The sequence below is a fragment of the Mus caroli genome, chromosome 10 (genome assembly GCF_900094665.2).
Source record: "Mus caroli chromosome 10, CAROLI_EIJ_v1.1, whole genome shotgun sequence".
Taxonomy (NCBI): Eukaryota; Metazoa; Chordata; class Mammalia; order Rodentia; family Muridae; genus Mus; species Mus caroli.
In genome coordinates, this window is record NC_034579.1 from 48,694,414 (window position 1) to 48,708,453 (window position 14,040).

The following is a 14,040-nucleotide window of genomic DNA, read 5'->3' on the forward strand; positions in this document are numbered from 1 at the left end:
GGAAGAGCAGTCGGGTGCTCTTACCCACTGAGCCATCTCACCAGCCCCATGGGTTCTTTAAAGCTTCTGGATCTCAGAATGATGGCACTACAAACACCAGATGCCAGACACAGAGCCATAGGCTTTCCTGTTTTCCTTTCCTTTGGGTTTTGGTCCTGTATGACTAATCATTCCTTGCCATTATCCCATGCCCCCATTTGGAGCGGAAACACTTGCTCTATGTCACTGTATAGTGGAGGTATATAATATGGAAATTTGATTTTAGAGAGATGGTTAAGATGACCTTAAGGCTTAGACGATTTTGTACTTCTGCTTTTAAACAAAGCATTTTGCATTTTGAGACGACTGTGTGCCTTTTCAGGGGTTGGGGGTAGAATGTTACAGACTAATGTATGTCCGAATCTCAAGCTGAGTTGTCAGAGGTTGTGCTTGTGATGCTTCACCGTCTACCCAACCCCTTCAGCTCTGAGCACGTCCAGGAGTACTGTGAGCATGGGAGGGTGCTTTCAGAGGACTTAACTGAGGAGGGAAGAGTTACTGTCAATGTGTGTCATACCATGAACGTGGTTCCAAGACTGAATAAAACTGGAGAAAATATTTACTTCTCTCTGAATCCTGTCTGTGGACATAAACAGCTATTTCAAGTTCCCTCTACTAGGCTTTTCCTGCCATGAAGAATATACCCTTAAACTATGAACATTCAAACATTTTTTATTTATTAAATTGATTTTGGTGGCTATTTTGTGAAGCAATGAGATAATTAACTAATAAAACTGTATAAACCTAAGAGCAAAGAAACTGAAATCACAATACATTAAGAGTAATAGTGAAATGTAAAAGAAAAAAATAAGGTAAAGTCTTAATTTCCTACTCTAAGATCTATTACTTATATTTATTGTTTTATTTTATAAATCACATTTCTATCTCTTTTCAAATATGTATGCACATGTGGATTTCTATATGAGTAGAAACATGTGTATGAAGGCTAGAGAACAACCGCAGATGTAAATCTTATGAAGACAATCACATCCTTTGAGATAAGGACTATTGTTTGCCTGAAGCACATCAATTAGACTAGACTCTTAGGATTGGCTAGCCATTCCCAGCGATCCTCTTGTCCAAACCTTCTCAGTGCTGAAATTAAAGGTGGATGCTTCTGAGCCTGGCTTTTTGTGGGGTGTTAAGGATTGAACTCAGGTCCTGATGCTTACAAAGCAATTATTTTAACCAACTATGCCATTCCATGGCTAGTCTTTGAATCATATTTCAATTTCCTGAAAGTTACAGACCTTTTCATGCTAGTAGAGAAAAACGTTCATAAGCTAGAAAAGGGGTTTGAAAAAAATTATACTTTGAAAATAGAGCTCAAAGAAGAGGAAAGAGATAGCATGTAACAGCCATGAAGGCTCATGAGCGAGCAGGGACACTGCACCCTGTGCTCAGCCACAACCAACAGATACTGACAATGAGGTCATTGATTTTTCATATGAGAACATAAGGCAAAAGGAGAAGAAAGCAGCCATCCATGAGAAGCACTAAATTGCTAGGTTAAATAAAGCTGAGCCAATGTGCCATATGAACAAAGAAAAGAACAATTCCCCATGATTTAGTGCTTAAGAGGAAAAAAAATCTTTCAAAACTGAAATGACGATCTAAAAACGATGCTTCAATTAAATTCTAAATATTATACCATAAGACAATTGAGAGAGGACTCCAAAGGCAACATCTACATCCAACTATTTTTTTTTCTTTCCTTCTTATGATAGAAAGGGCTTTTTGATAAGCAGCCAAGTATCAGATGAGAGGATTAAGCCAAATTTTATTTTGTAAATTGAGAAAAAAAATGGTCAGCACTAAAAAAAAAAAAAGTCAGGTGAGGTTATTCTCGGATATAATAAAACTGAATTTCCAAATATTTCCTTAAAATGATCTCAATCACCAAACCTTCCATAGCCCATTCATTCCCGTGAAGCTCTTTTGGTGATAATAAGCAGAGAAGCCAGGAAGTACAATTAGCTCTCCTTTCTATCCATGGGAATTTTCATGAGTTCTTTCCTTTGATACAGAGCTGGCAGGTGGACATGGTGGTGCATGCCTCTGTATCAAAGGAAAGATAAAGATTTCAGCATGTAGGAGGCTCAGGCAGGAATACTGAGTTTGAGGCTGGCCTGGGTTAGCTAATGATACCCTGAGAGAAGCAAACCACAAAAACCCAGTGACCAAGTATCTCGCCATCTCTCTATTCAACCAACCAACCAACCAACCAACCAAGGAAACAAAAGACACCAGAAAAGGGGAAGAGAGAAAAGTGTTGCCTTTGGGTATAGACAACACAGACATCTTCCTTGTCAGTTCATGCCCACTCATAGGTTTTCTCCCATAATTCCTCATTGGACAATAAGAACAAGAGTTGTGCTGGCTAGTTTTTGTTAACTTGACATAGGTTTTATTGTCATTTGACAGGAGGGAACCTCAATTGAGTAAATGCCTCCGTAAGTTCAGGCTGTAAGCAAGCCTGTAGAGAATTTTTTGAGTTAGTGATTGATGGGGGATGATCCAGTTCATAGTGAATGGTGCCAACCTGGTCTGGTGGTCCTGGGTTCTATAACAAAGGAGACTGAGCAAGCCATGAAGAGCAAGCCTGTAAGCAGCACCCTTCCCTGCATCAGCCCCTGCCTCCAGGTTCCTGCCCTATTTGAGTTCCTGCCCTACTTCCTTCAGTGATGAGCAGTGTGATGTGAAAGTGTCAGCAAAAGAAATCCTTTCCTATCCAGTTGACTTTTGGTCATGATATTTCAGCAGAGCAAAAGAAACCATGGCTAAGATAATTGTCAAGAACACAAAGATGGTGAGAGTGGACCACTGGCCTCAGGCCTAGATCGCTAATTACAGTCTCTGAAATTCCTTAATATGGGCAGAGCTCTCAACAAAGGCAAAGCAATATTCACTACAATAAAAAGGCCTTTCAGTAGCCTAGTTATTTTCAAGCTTTTGAGGCTTTAGATAAATGAAAAATAATTTAGAAATGAGGATAATGTAGAAGACTATTTAGAAGAACGAAATACCCCCAAGTCAAAGTCTAAATGCATGAACTGAACACTTGTATGCACTGGCTGGAAATGCTATCACGAGTCCTCTTATTTTGTATAATTAATATGTACTTATAACAAAATTTCCCCAAACAAAAGTATAAGTGTTGAGATATAAGGCATGTGAAGCTGGGCACACCAGGCTTCCTCGGCTAACAGGACGAATTCTCATCCTAACCGTTTCTCGACAGTGGACACTGTCACATCTTGAGCAGATCATTTCATTAGTCTGCTCTGGCAGTGCTCAGCCTCTGGGCATTTTGTGTAAGGGCTTATGTTATTAGGGACCAAATGTGCTGCAGCATGCCAACAGCAGAGGACAGGATGTTAGGGCTGTTTATAGTGACTGTAGCTCGAATCAGTGGATAGAAGACAAACCTGACCCCAAGTGATTATAATTTGGGGTTGGCTGAGGAAGCCAATAGCCAGCGGGACCAGTCAGACTCAAGTCAGGAAGCACTCTATGAAGATAGGAATTGAATAGCCAATCCGCAGAGATTTGTAAGAGTCAACCCCCAAGCTATAACACCATTGGTGGTGTCTGCTTGAAATTTCTCTGGTCTCAAGGAAAAAATAACAAAGGCTCAGGAAACACAAAAAAATCAGAGAGCGTTTGGGAGGAAGGATCACAGCTGGGGAAGTAGCAGCCTTATTGGGAAAGAAACACTATTCTCTCAGATTCTGAATGTTGGTGTGCAAAGCCTGAGGTGCAAGGCATCAAAGAAAACTGAAGAAAGCAAAAGTCCCATGAGGACTTATCTTCTGTGGATCAGCTGTGACATTACCTAATCTGTACGAATAAGTAGGCACCGCTATTATTCAGATAAATCTTATCTGCCAGCTGTCACATATTCAATTGGGACAAATGCAATACTGTTCTTGCCATTACTGACAGATAGCAAATGAAGTACTAGCTAGAAGTTCCTTTTGGGAGGTGTGTTCACAAGTGCCTATATGATTATGATTATTGGTGTACTATTTACTCAGGAAGGCAGGCTCCAGTGTTGCACCGTGGCTATGTGCACTGTCCTAATGTACTTAAAATAATTATTCTATCTAATGAAGACATGGAAATTGGTTTTACTGAGTCTATATCAGTGAAAGAACACTGGGAAAAGGATAGTATTTCGTGTGTGTGTGTGTGTGTGTGTGTGTGTGTGTGTGTGTGTGTGTAATACAAAGTTAACTAGGTAACTTTGGGTATGGATTCTCACTTTCTGTCTTGTTTGTGACAGGGCCTCTTATATACCCACTTCACCCCTCCTGGCCCATGAATTTCTGTGGATTCTCCTATCTCCACCTCTCATCATGTAGTAGAAACACTAGGATAATGGACATAGGCTAGCATGCCTGGATTTATGTGGTTTCTAGTGATCTGAACTCTGAGGCTCCAGTGTGCAAGGCAAGTACTTAGCCAATGGGCCATCTCCACAGCCCAGAATGCTGTGTGTGACTATAGAGTTATACTAGGTGATTTTTCATTTCCATACAGTTTAGTTGAGTTCCCTGAAAAGTGACATGCAACAGAGGTTGTGAGTAGGGAGTTTATTGAGATGACATCTGGAAGGAAGTGAGTCTAGATGAATAAAACAGGAGGTATTAGGTCCCGTGCAATGAGTGGGCTCCAGCTGTGTGCAGTGGAGGACAGGTCATAGGGCTGTTCATTAAGCATGTGCAATGGTGAAAGTGTTCTTTAAAGAAGAATAACATGGTTAGACACCAGCTCTAGAATCTCATTGGCTAAAGACTGCCCTTGGAGCCAGCTCCCTGACTGCAGTGAGCTGCCTACTGCAAAGTGATCCCACTTCTTCCTGGCATAGCTGCTACCTGTGATCTCTTAGGGCTTAGAAGGAGGAGCAAAAGCCAGCATCAGAATGGCTATGAAGCAGGGCATTTCTGCTACACAGGAAGAGCCCTGCACTGCGGTTGCTGGTGAAGCGCAGGGAGCATGAGAATGGGCAAGTATTGGTCATGACTCTGTAGAAAAGGCAAGACCTCAGGAGTCTGTGCTCAGCACTCCAGCTGAGTTTTAATTGGAATGACTAGGATCTAAATCAGGAGACACCTTGGTTTGGACAGAGGGAAATAATTTCCTTGCACATGTCACATTAAGTAAAGAATGAGGATTCACATATAGGAAACCAAGGCTATTTTTACAAAGACACTCCCCTCACTGGAAGAATCAAGCAAAACCATTTACTGCCCACCAAGTAGCAGAGATTTCCTATTTTTGATAGCCTTTGTCTATCATTTTTCTTTTTACATTTAATATCTATAATGTTGCCATGAAGTGTTGCCGTGAGTAGTATGTGAAATGACGTTGCCCCCTACAGATTATTCTGTTAGATTTTTCTTTTAATTTTGATTGTGTGTGTGTGTGTGTGTGTGTGTGTGTATCGGTGTGTATAGCTATGCTGACCTGTGTGAGTATATGTGGAGGCCAGAGGTCAATGTTGGGTATCCTCTGTCGCTTTGTATTCTGAGGTAGCTCATTGCTGTGGCTAGACTGGCTGGCCAGTTGAGAATCTGCTTGTCTCTGGCACTCTTATCATTGTAGGGATTACCTGATCACACAGCCGTGCCTGTAGTTTATATGGCTTTGGGGGTTTCTGAATGCAGTCCCCCAAGCTAGTATAGTAAGCTGCATCTTTTTTGAGATAGGATGCTTTCAAACTCGGTATAGAGCAGAGCATGTCCTTGAGCTTTGATCCCATTGTTTCCTGAGGGCTGAATTGTAGGTGTGAACTGCCATGCGCAGTGTTTTGGTGCAGTAATCAGACCCTAGGCCCATGTGTTGCAATACAAGCATTCCAGCGACTAAACCACACCCCCAGCCCTGGTGTCTGATCTGATGAAATACATTATTCTTGATGTTTCCAATTTAATCAGTATTTGCAATTCAAGCTCATAATTCCTTTGCAGGCCAAGTCACAGCCAGCCCCTTATCACGAAGGCTTGGATGGAATTCACTTTTTAACATTTCCTTCTAGCTGAAAAAATGTAAATGTAAACAAGTGGAATCACTACTGATTGAATATAATTACAGAATGGAATATTTTCCTTAAAATGACTGACTATTAGTGATAACAGATACACTAGGTGAAGCGGCTGGTAAAGATGGTTAATCAATGGTCTCCCGAGGTGATATTTACCTTGACATGGGCTTCCTGAGACTTCTCAGAGTCCTTTCTATGATCAGTGTTTAAGACAGCTAGCTTTCTACCAAGAAGCTAGGGAGAACAGAATAATTAAAATGTCTGCTTGCTCTTATTCTCTGTGTTTTCTCCTACTCCTTTCTGCATAATAGCCCTTAAAACTAGCCATGGTCTGATGTATAGGTGAGGGAAACTCCTACGGACCTAGCACCACAGATCTGGGAGATAACGTTCCATATTTGGTAGGAAGAAACCCAGGAAAAGCAGTTAAAGCACCATATTGAGGTAGAGTAGAGAATTTCTACTGGTGGACAACCATTGTCCAAGGGAAACTGTTCTCTAAGTTCTTCCGAGAGCTAAGCATATAGCTCTTTCCAGGACAGTGGCTCTGAACCTTCCTAGTGCTGAGGTCCTTTAAGACAGTTCTTCATGTTGTGGTGATCCCTCAACCACAAAAGTATTTTCGTTCCTACTTCATAACTGTAATCTTGCTATTGTTATGAATCATACCGTAAACATCTGATAGGCAGGCTACCCCGAAAGGGGTTGTGAATCACAGATTGAGGACCTGTGCTCTACGTAAAAGCATAGGGTTTCACTTAAGCCCAAGGAGCAATGGGAAAACATGGATTTCAAATAGACAACAGACAGTGCTGAACATCTAGAAGCTGTCCAATATCCCCAGTGGAACAAAGCAACCATTCTTTCTACAGTTAGGATAACTTCATGCTGTATCATGCCTTTCTAGATCTTCCTGTCTAGATCTATATCCTTCAGTATTCAAGTCGACCTGTAATGCAGTTTTATGTCTGTTCCGTAAGCCAAAGCTAAAGCCCACTCTACACAGTGAATTAGCCAGAAACGGGCAGCCCTGAATGGAACGACCTTGATAAAGGTATGGAAATCTCAGAAAAGTTGCCACAGCAGGTTTGTAGTCAACACTGAACATTTTTTGCACTAAGAAGTTGATCTGTAAGAAATATGCAAGCTCAAACATCACCTCCACGGCTTCCCAGGCCCAGGTCCTGTACTTGGGGTCGTGAGTCAGTCGCCACATGTACATGTACGTCTCGATGACCTCGGGCCGTAAGATGTAATACTTTTCGTTTTGCCTCGTGGCAATAGCTTCCACGCCACCATCAAATCGAAACGCTTCCGGTCCCAACTTCACATCTAGAGCACATGTAATCAGTTAACAAGGGTTACCTCCTGAACAAGGGTAGGACCTTGACAAAAATCAGAAACCCCAGAGTGATTAAGGGCTAGTTAGACACACCATACAATACACAATAGTCAAGATATTTCTAAATTTGTATCAGCTAAAAGAATCCATTTTAGAAAGTGACAATTCTTTTTTTTTTTCTCCTCTTTATTCCCATTTACCTCCTATTTACTGAACACCCACTGGGTTTCTAGAAGGTCCTGCAGCCATATTTGCTAGGTAGCTGAAAGCTTGGTGGTTGAGAGTTCTCTTAGAATGTCACAAAAGGCCGGTTATTTAATCTTTGCGTATAAGTGCCTAATTAATAAATAGGAAGTCAGACATATAATCTCCTTTGGGGCTTTGGGGAAGTTCCTTTTGTTTTGAGTCGGAGACCCTTGCTCAATGTTACTGAGGTAAAGCAAAGCTCAGTAAATAAACTTAAACTTGAATGGCCTATTTTTTGTTACTCGATACACTAAGATGTATATTTTTGTATAAAGCAGTGACTTCTCAGTATGAGCATAATTCCTTTTAAGGTGTCAGTATCATCAAATTTCACAGTGGTTTTCTTTCTCCTCCCTCCCTCTTCTTCCTGGATGATGGCCAGGGCAAAGCCCTTTTCTGAATGAAGTCAAAGCTTGAAGGTATGGCCTATGAATGGAGAGTAACATATACTCACATGTACGATTGTAAGATTCATGACAAGTGCGGGCAATTTCAGCTCCGAGTTCAAGGTAGTGTTGGGCCCGGGCTTCCAGAGCTCCATCTGCCCCAAGTGCAAACATGCCTCCTGCAAAGCACGTCAGGTGGCCCATCTTGTGTTCCAGGAGGCCCCCTTTCCACTCTGCGATGTACGTTAGTCCCCCACTTGACTTGCGGATCAAGTGAGTCTCGATGGCCTGAAAAGAAGACATTTTAAATTGTAGCTCTTCTCGAATTCATAAATTCTCTATTATTATTGTGTAATCAATTATTTCCTTTTCTTTCCTCTTTTTTCTACACGACGTGGCTTTGTTATAGAACACAAATTGCCTAGACTTCACTATGCCGGGTATGCAGGATGGGATTGCCTTTTGCAGCAATCCTCCTGCCTCAGGTCTTGAGTGCTGGGATTATAGGCATATGCCAACAACAAGCTCAGTTTTATATTATAATTAAAAACATACATATATACTTTAAATATGTATGTGAACACAATTAAAACAACTACAACTTAAAACTATTGTTTGCAATTTGCTTATTGTCTCAAATCGAATTTCATCAGAATTCTTTCCATGTTCCACTTATTCATCTGGTTAGGATTTTCTCTATTGGCCCAGCTTCCTTGGCTTTTTTTTTTTTTTTTTTTTTTTTTTGGCTCCATGAACAAACACTTGCCATTCTCATTCCCTAAGTACCACTCCCTTCTCAAAGACAGGACCCTGACACCATGTCTCAGCTGAGTTAGTTCAAAGCCCAGGTCCCACTGTAGATGAAGAACAGAACGTGCTGGGGTCTAAGATCCATGATGGTGGTATTGCTGTTTTCTCCCTCTTAGGCTTGAGCAGCAAAAAGAGGATGGTGAAGATGGGCTGTTCTGGAGTCAGAGTATATGGATTTAGATGGTACCTCCGATGCTGTTGAGGAATGCTGCAGGTAACTTGTTCAACACATCTGTAAGTCTGAGTATACTCCTCATCCATAACATGGAAACAATGCTAGCTATGCTGAAGACTGCAGCATTTTGTTTAAAGGAATTCAGTATAGACACTAGCCCTGGTAAGCCACTTATTTATATCTCTTAGGTGGCAATAAGAGACCAATCAGATGGTTTGGGGTGATGGCTCAGTAAAGCATGGAGAAAAGTTGCCAACGGTGGCATTTGCAATTTCAGTGTTCAGGAGGAGAAAGCCGGTGGCCTGGGACTTGCTGGCCAGCCAGAGTAGCCTCATTAGTGTGCTCCAGGACAATGACAGACCATGTCACCCAGACAAATAGGGAGGACAGCTCCTGAGGAATGACCTGAGTTGACCTCTGCCCACATGCGCAAATGTGTACCTACACATACACAGAGAAATTAAGTCACACTCAGCTCCCATTTATTCTATTGAGAAACATACTACTGTACAGTTTAAAACTTTAAAGCAAATGACATTTAAACCAAGAATAAAAAATAATATTTACAAAATGTATTCGTAAGATATATTTTATTTAAGCCCACAGACTGCTGGTATTATCAAAAAACTAGGTTAGAATAGAAATAAAATAAGCCTTGTATTTAAAAAAAAAACCTGAAAGTATGAACTAGGTTTGGAATTGCTAATTTCCAATCCTGCTGATAGAAAAATGTGACACAGGAAGGAAAGGACTCTCAAGGGGTCTGCAGTGACCTCTGTTGTTAGAAAAAGGAGGGTTTTCAGGATGCACATTTGGGAAGGTAGAAGAATGACTAAGAATGCGTATGTAACCCTCTCTACCTTTATTAGAAATAAACAAACAAAAGCAAGACAGTCAGGAACAAATGAACACCGCTGTGCTCATTAGCTGTGGTTAAGCTAATTTTATTGATGGTTTAGTTATCACATTAATATTTCATTCTCATTTAATGCAACTGAACATCTTAGCTATTTACAATTCTCATAACACAAATTGCAATAAAGTCCTTCAAGCAGATACTTGTTCATCACCCAGGAAATTATTCTTTCTCCATGGCAAGAGTAAGAGCTTTTGAGCACAGATTAGAGCAACATTATTACCCTGTTATGGAGAGTGAATAAACTACCATATTCTTTTTTTGCATGATTCTGACCAAGTGCTCCCTCCTAAAATAAACTATGATGAAGTTCTGTGCCCAAAGCAATGGTTTTGTGTGGAAATGAAAAAAAATGTAAATATGCCCTAATATGACTCTAATAAATAAAATTGTGTGTGTGTGTCAGATCTATAGGGAATTGATTGAGGAAAAAGAGCATGAAACATTTTGTGGTTTAATTCTTCCATATCTGTATTAATTTGATGAAGCCTTTGGACTCCTAAATGACACATCACCTGCCCACATATCTTGCCCCATTACAGATTCTTTGCATGATGTCCAGGGAAGGCCATGATAACCTGCCAAGAGGTCAAAGTACTGTCCAATTAAAGCACTCCTATCTGAATCGACCTAAGGCTAAAACTTGTGACCATGTCCCCACTGACTCAAGTCAGAAGACTAATGTGCACTGCCTTCCTCTTGATAAGAACAGGTTTTGTTTATGTTTTGTATTTGTTATGTTCTTCAGGCTGGCCCATGACCTTCTGGAGTCAACAGAGCCTTATGCCCCAGGGGTGAATTACTGCTCTCATCTCAATCACATTAAATATGTTATTTTTTTTATTTATACTTTGAAGCTTTGTACATGTATGCAATGTGTTTTGATCACATTTACCCTCCCCTAAACCCTTCCTCAAGTTCTTCCACACTCCCTCTGCCTCCCTTCTCTACTTCATGTCCTTTTAAAGAACCCTCCCCCCCAACCTTCCCCACTGAGTCTGAGTAGTGCTGCCCTCACACACTGTAGGGGGTGTGGAAGCCAACCTTGTGAAGGAAAGGTGGGATGAAGATCAAGGCACCACAGGCTCCTGTGACTTCTCCAAGAGTCCTAATCTGCCATACAAAGCACTAGATCTAAATTCACTCCCAGCACACCTGGAGGAACCGAGGCCAGAGAGATGGCCTCTTCCCAGTCTGCACAAAAATACTCATAGGTGATGATACTTCCCCAATCCTGAGTTACCTCACCAGGCAGTGCTTTGAGCATAGGTTTAATGTGGCAAGCTGTGATGGGGGCTTGGGATTGGGTCAAACAGTGTATAAAAGCTTATGGACTGGACAATAAACTTAGATCTGTACCGTGATGCTGGTCTCTGGAGTTAGATTTTCCAAGATGTGTCATGTGACTCTATTGCTTTCCCATTCCCCTGCTCCCCATGCCACCCACAGTCTTGTTTCCACAGAACACATAGGTGTGATGTTATGCGAAGCCTACCAATGGCCAAAACCCTGAAGAAAACAGATTCCCCAATCCAGCATATATGTAGCAGATGTGCGGTGAGGGCTTCATGCAGGTCCCCCAACAACTGGAGTAGGGGCTGTCCAGGGATCTGTTGTCTGTCTGTGGATCCTGTTCCCCTAACTGGGCTTCCACCCTGTCTGGCCTCAGTGGGAGAGGATGTGCCTCGTCTTGCAGTGACTTGATGTGCCGGGGTGGGAGGGATAGCAAGGGGAGGCTCACCCACTCAGAGAAGTGGATAGGGATGAGGGGAGGGATTCTGTGTATGGGATGAACAGTGAACTAATAAATGAAACAAATAAAATAAAACACCCTTCTCCCCTAGTATACACCAACTGTTGAAAGTCCCTCAGCTGGTAGTGGGAGCTTGTGAGCGCCTCCCAGTTCATGATGGAATGGCAATATCTTGATCTTGTGCAGTAACAGAACTTTGTGCACAACTTTGGTAAAAATATTGTTAATGCTGCTTTTAAACTCAACATTTTGTTTTTTCTAATTTTGCCCCCAAAGTTGAAAATGTACGAGTTAAAATTTCTTTTTTCTTTTTGACAATTAAGAGTCACAGGAAACCCTTTGCCTCATTTGTTCTTAATGGATTTTCCTCTCAACTGTTTGTATAAACAGAATACACTCACAGTTACATGGGAACATTTCTAGAAATTAGCAGAAAAATACTTCAAACAGTATTTCAAAAGGGCTTTTCGTGGACTATCAAGGCCTTAAGAGGGCGACTTTGAAGTTAAAATAGTTAAAATTCATTTAGGATAAAGACTTAAAATAAATGGTATCACAGGTGTCTAAGGCCAGATGTGATAGCATGTGCCTGACATCCCAGCCCTTGGGAGGTGGATGCAGGAGGAATAGTTTAATGTCAAGGTTCCATGCCACCCTGGGATAGATGAGGGCCCATTCCAAGTCTTTTGCCCTTATAAATGAATAGTATGGATTACAAAAATATTCTGAGCAGTCAAGAAAAAGGTAAATTTTCCATGGAATTAGTTATAATTTTATTAGATCTCTGGAGATGTGTTCAAATAGCAGAAGCATTGGACTGTCAGCGAGCATCAGCAATTTCAATCTAGCCAGTTTTCAGAATATAAACCTTCCCCATAATGGAAAATGTAGCAATAAGAAAAGAACATCAGTACACTCTTAGGGAAAGGGGTATATCTCAGGCAATGTGCCATCAGGCAATGCCACCAGGGCAACATCATAGAGACACCAGTATGACCTCAGTGGACAGTGTCATCTTCAGGGAACACTGTCTTCCATATGATCTCTTGACCTGACCTGAATGGTATCTGGTCTATGACCACCTGTCTTCACATTGGTGGCAGTAGCTCAGGTTGGCCTGGAACTCACTCTGTAGCCAGTCTGACTTTAAACTCAAAGCAGTCCTCTTACCCTCTGCACACCCCCTCCCCAATTGCTGGAGGTACAGGGAATCACCATAATGCCTGTCTAGATCTATGACTCAAGTGGGGCTTGAAGTCCATAATAGTTCATTGCTCTGTTAGAACTAAAATTGTAAGTCTGCTTATGATGGTTAAAATGACACTGTAGACATTGAACTCTCCGTAACTGAAAATACTTTATAAGCCACTCACGAAGAGCTCCATTTTTTTTTTTAACATTGAAACCTGATTAATATGTAAGTTGTAATATGCAGAACTGACGAGCAAGGACGATTTAAATATTGGGTTACCTGAACAGCATCAAAATACATCTTCTTGGCTTCGAGATCTGTCTTGTCAGACATTAACCATGCCTTAAGCAAATATTCATAAAAGCTGTCTCCAAGTCCTCCAACCGACACATGATCTGAAAGAGAGAGGGAAGTGAATTTCCCAGTGACTCAGCGTTGAATTCAGATAATGCAGCAAAATCATGTCAGTGGCTAGGATTCAAAACCCGTCAGCTGCAGCTCAATGGAACATGTGAGTCCCAGCAAATCCCCTCTTTCAGAAAGATCTTCTGAAACCAGCAGATGGGCTATGAAGTCATGTGATGCATCCTCAATAGTCATAGGCTATTCCTGCAAACATGATGAGAAATAATGGAGGGCCAGTGTCACATTTAATTCTAAAAACCTGGTTCTCTACTAAAAAAAAAAAGGCAAATTAAAATGTTCCATAGTCTATATTTAAGTGTTTTCAATTTAAATTTAGTTTAGATCCATTAAAACTTTAGGAATTAAATAAAACAAAAAATACAAAGCCAGAAACTCCTTGGGTTTACTTTTTAAAAGACTAATTTTTCTATTGTTCTAAGTTTGAGGGGAGAAAGCAGATGTGGCAGGTGTCGTAAAATGGAAGAAAGCAGGGCTGGAGCGCTGCAGCCATGGTTCAATGGTTAAGAGCAGTGGCTTTTCTTCCAGAGGACACTAGTTCAATTCCCAGCACCCACATGGTAGCTCACAAGTATCTAATCCAGCTCCAGGTGATTTGACACCTTCACACAGACATACATGCAGGCAAAACCACCAATGAACATAAAACAAAAATAAGTAGTCCCCCCCCCCCCCAAAAAAAATCAAATAAACGAAAGCTCAGCAACAATCC

The 14,040-nt window shown here is 41.2% G+C and overlaps 1 protein-coding gene across 2 annotated transcripts in view; it reads right to left on the reverse strand.

Annotated features, from left to right (window-relative positions):
* Positions 1-14,040, reverse strand: part of Man1a1 (mannosidase alpha class 1A member 1) — a 173,176-nt gene that overhangs the window by 6,990 nt on the left and 152,146 nt on the right. For both annotated transcript variants that reach the window (XM_021173671.2, XM_021173672.2), the window contains exons 9-11: positions 13,185-13,300; positions 8,128-8,347; positions 7,245-7,417 (exon numbers count right to left, since the gene is read on the reverse strand). In XM_021173671.2, coding sequence (XP_021029330.1) covers positions 7,245-7,417; positions 8,128-8,347; positions 13,185-13,300 — 509 coding nt within the window. The remainder of the gene's footprint in view (positions 1-7,244; positions 7,418-8,127; positions 8,348-13,184; positions 13,301-14,040) is intronic.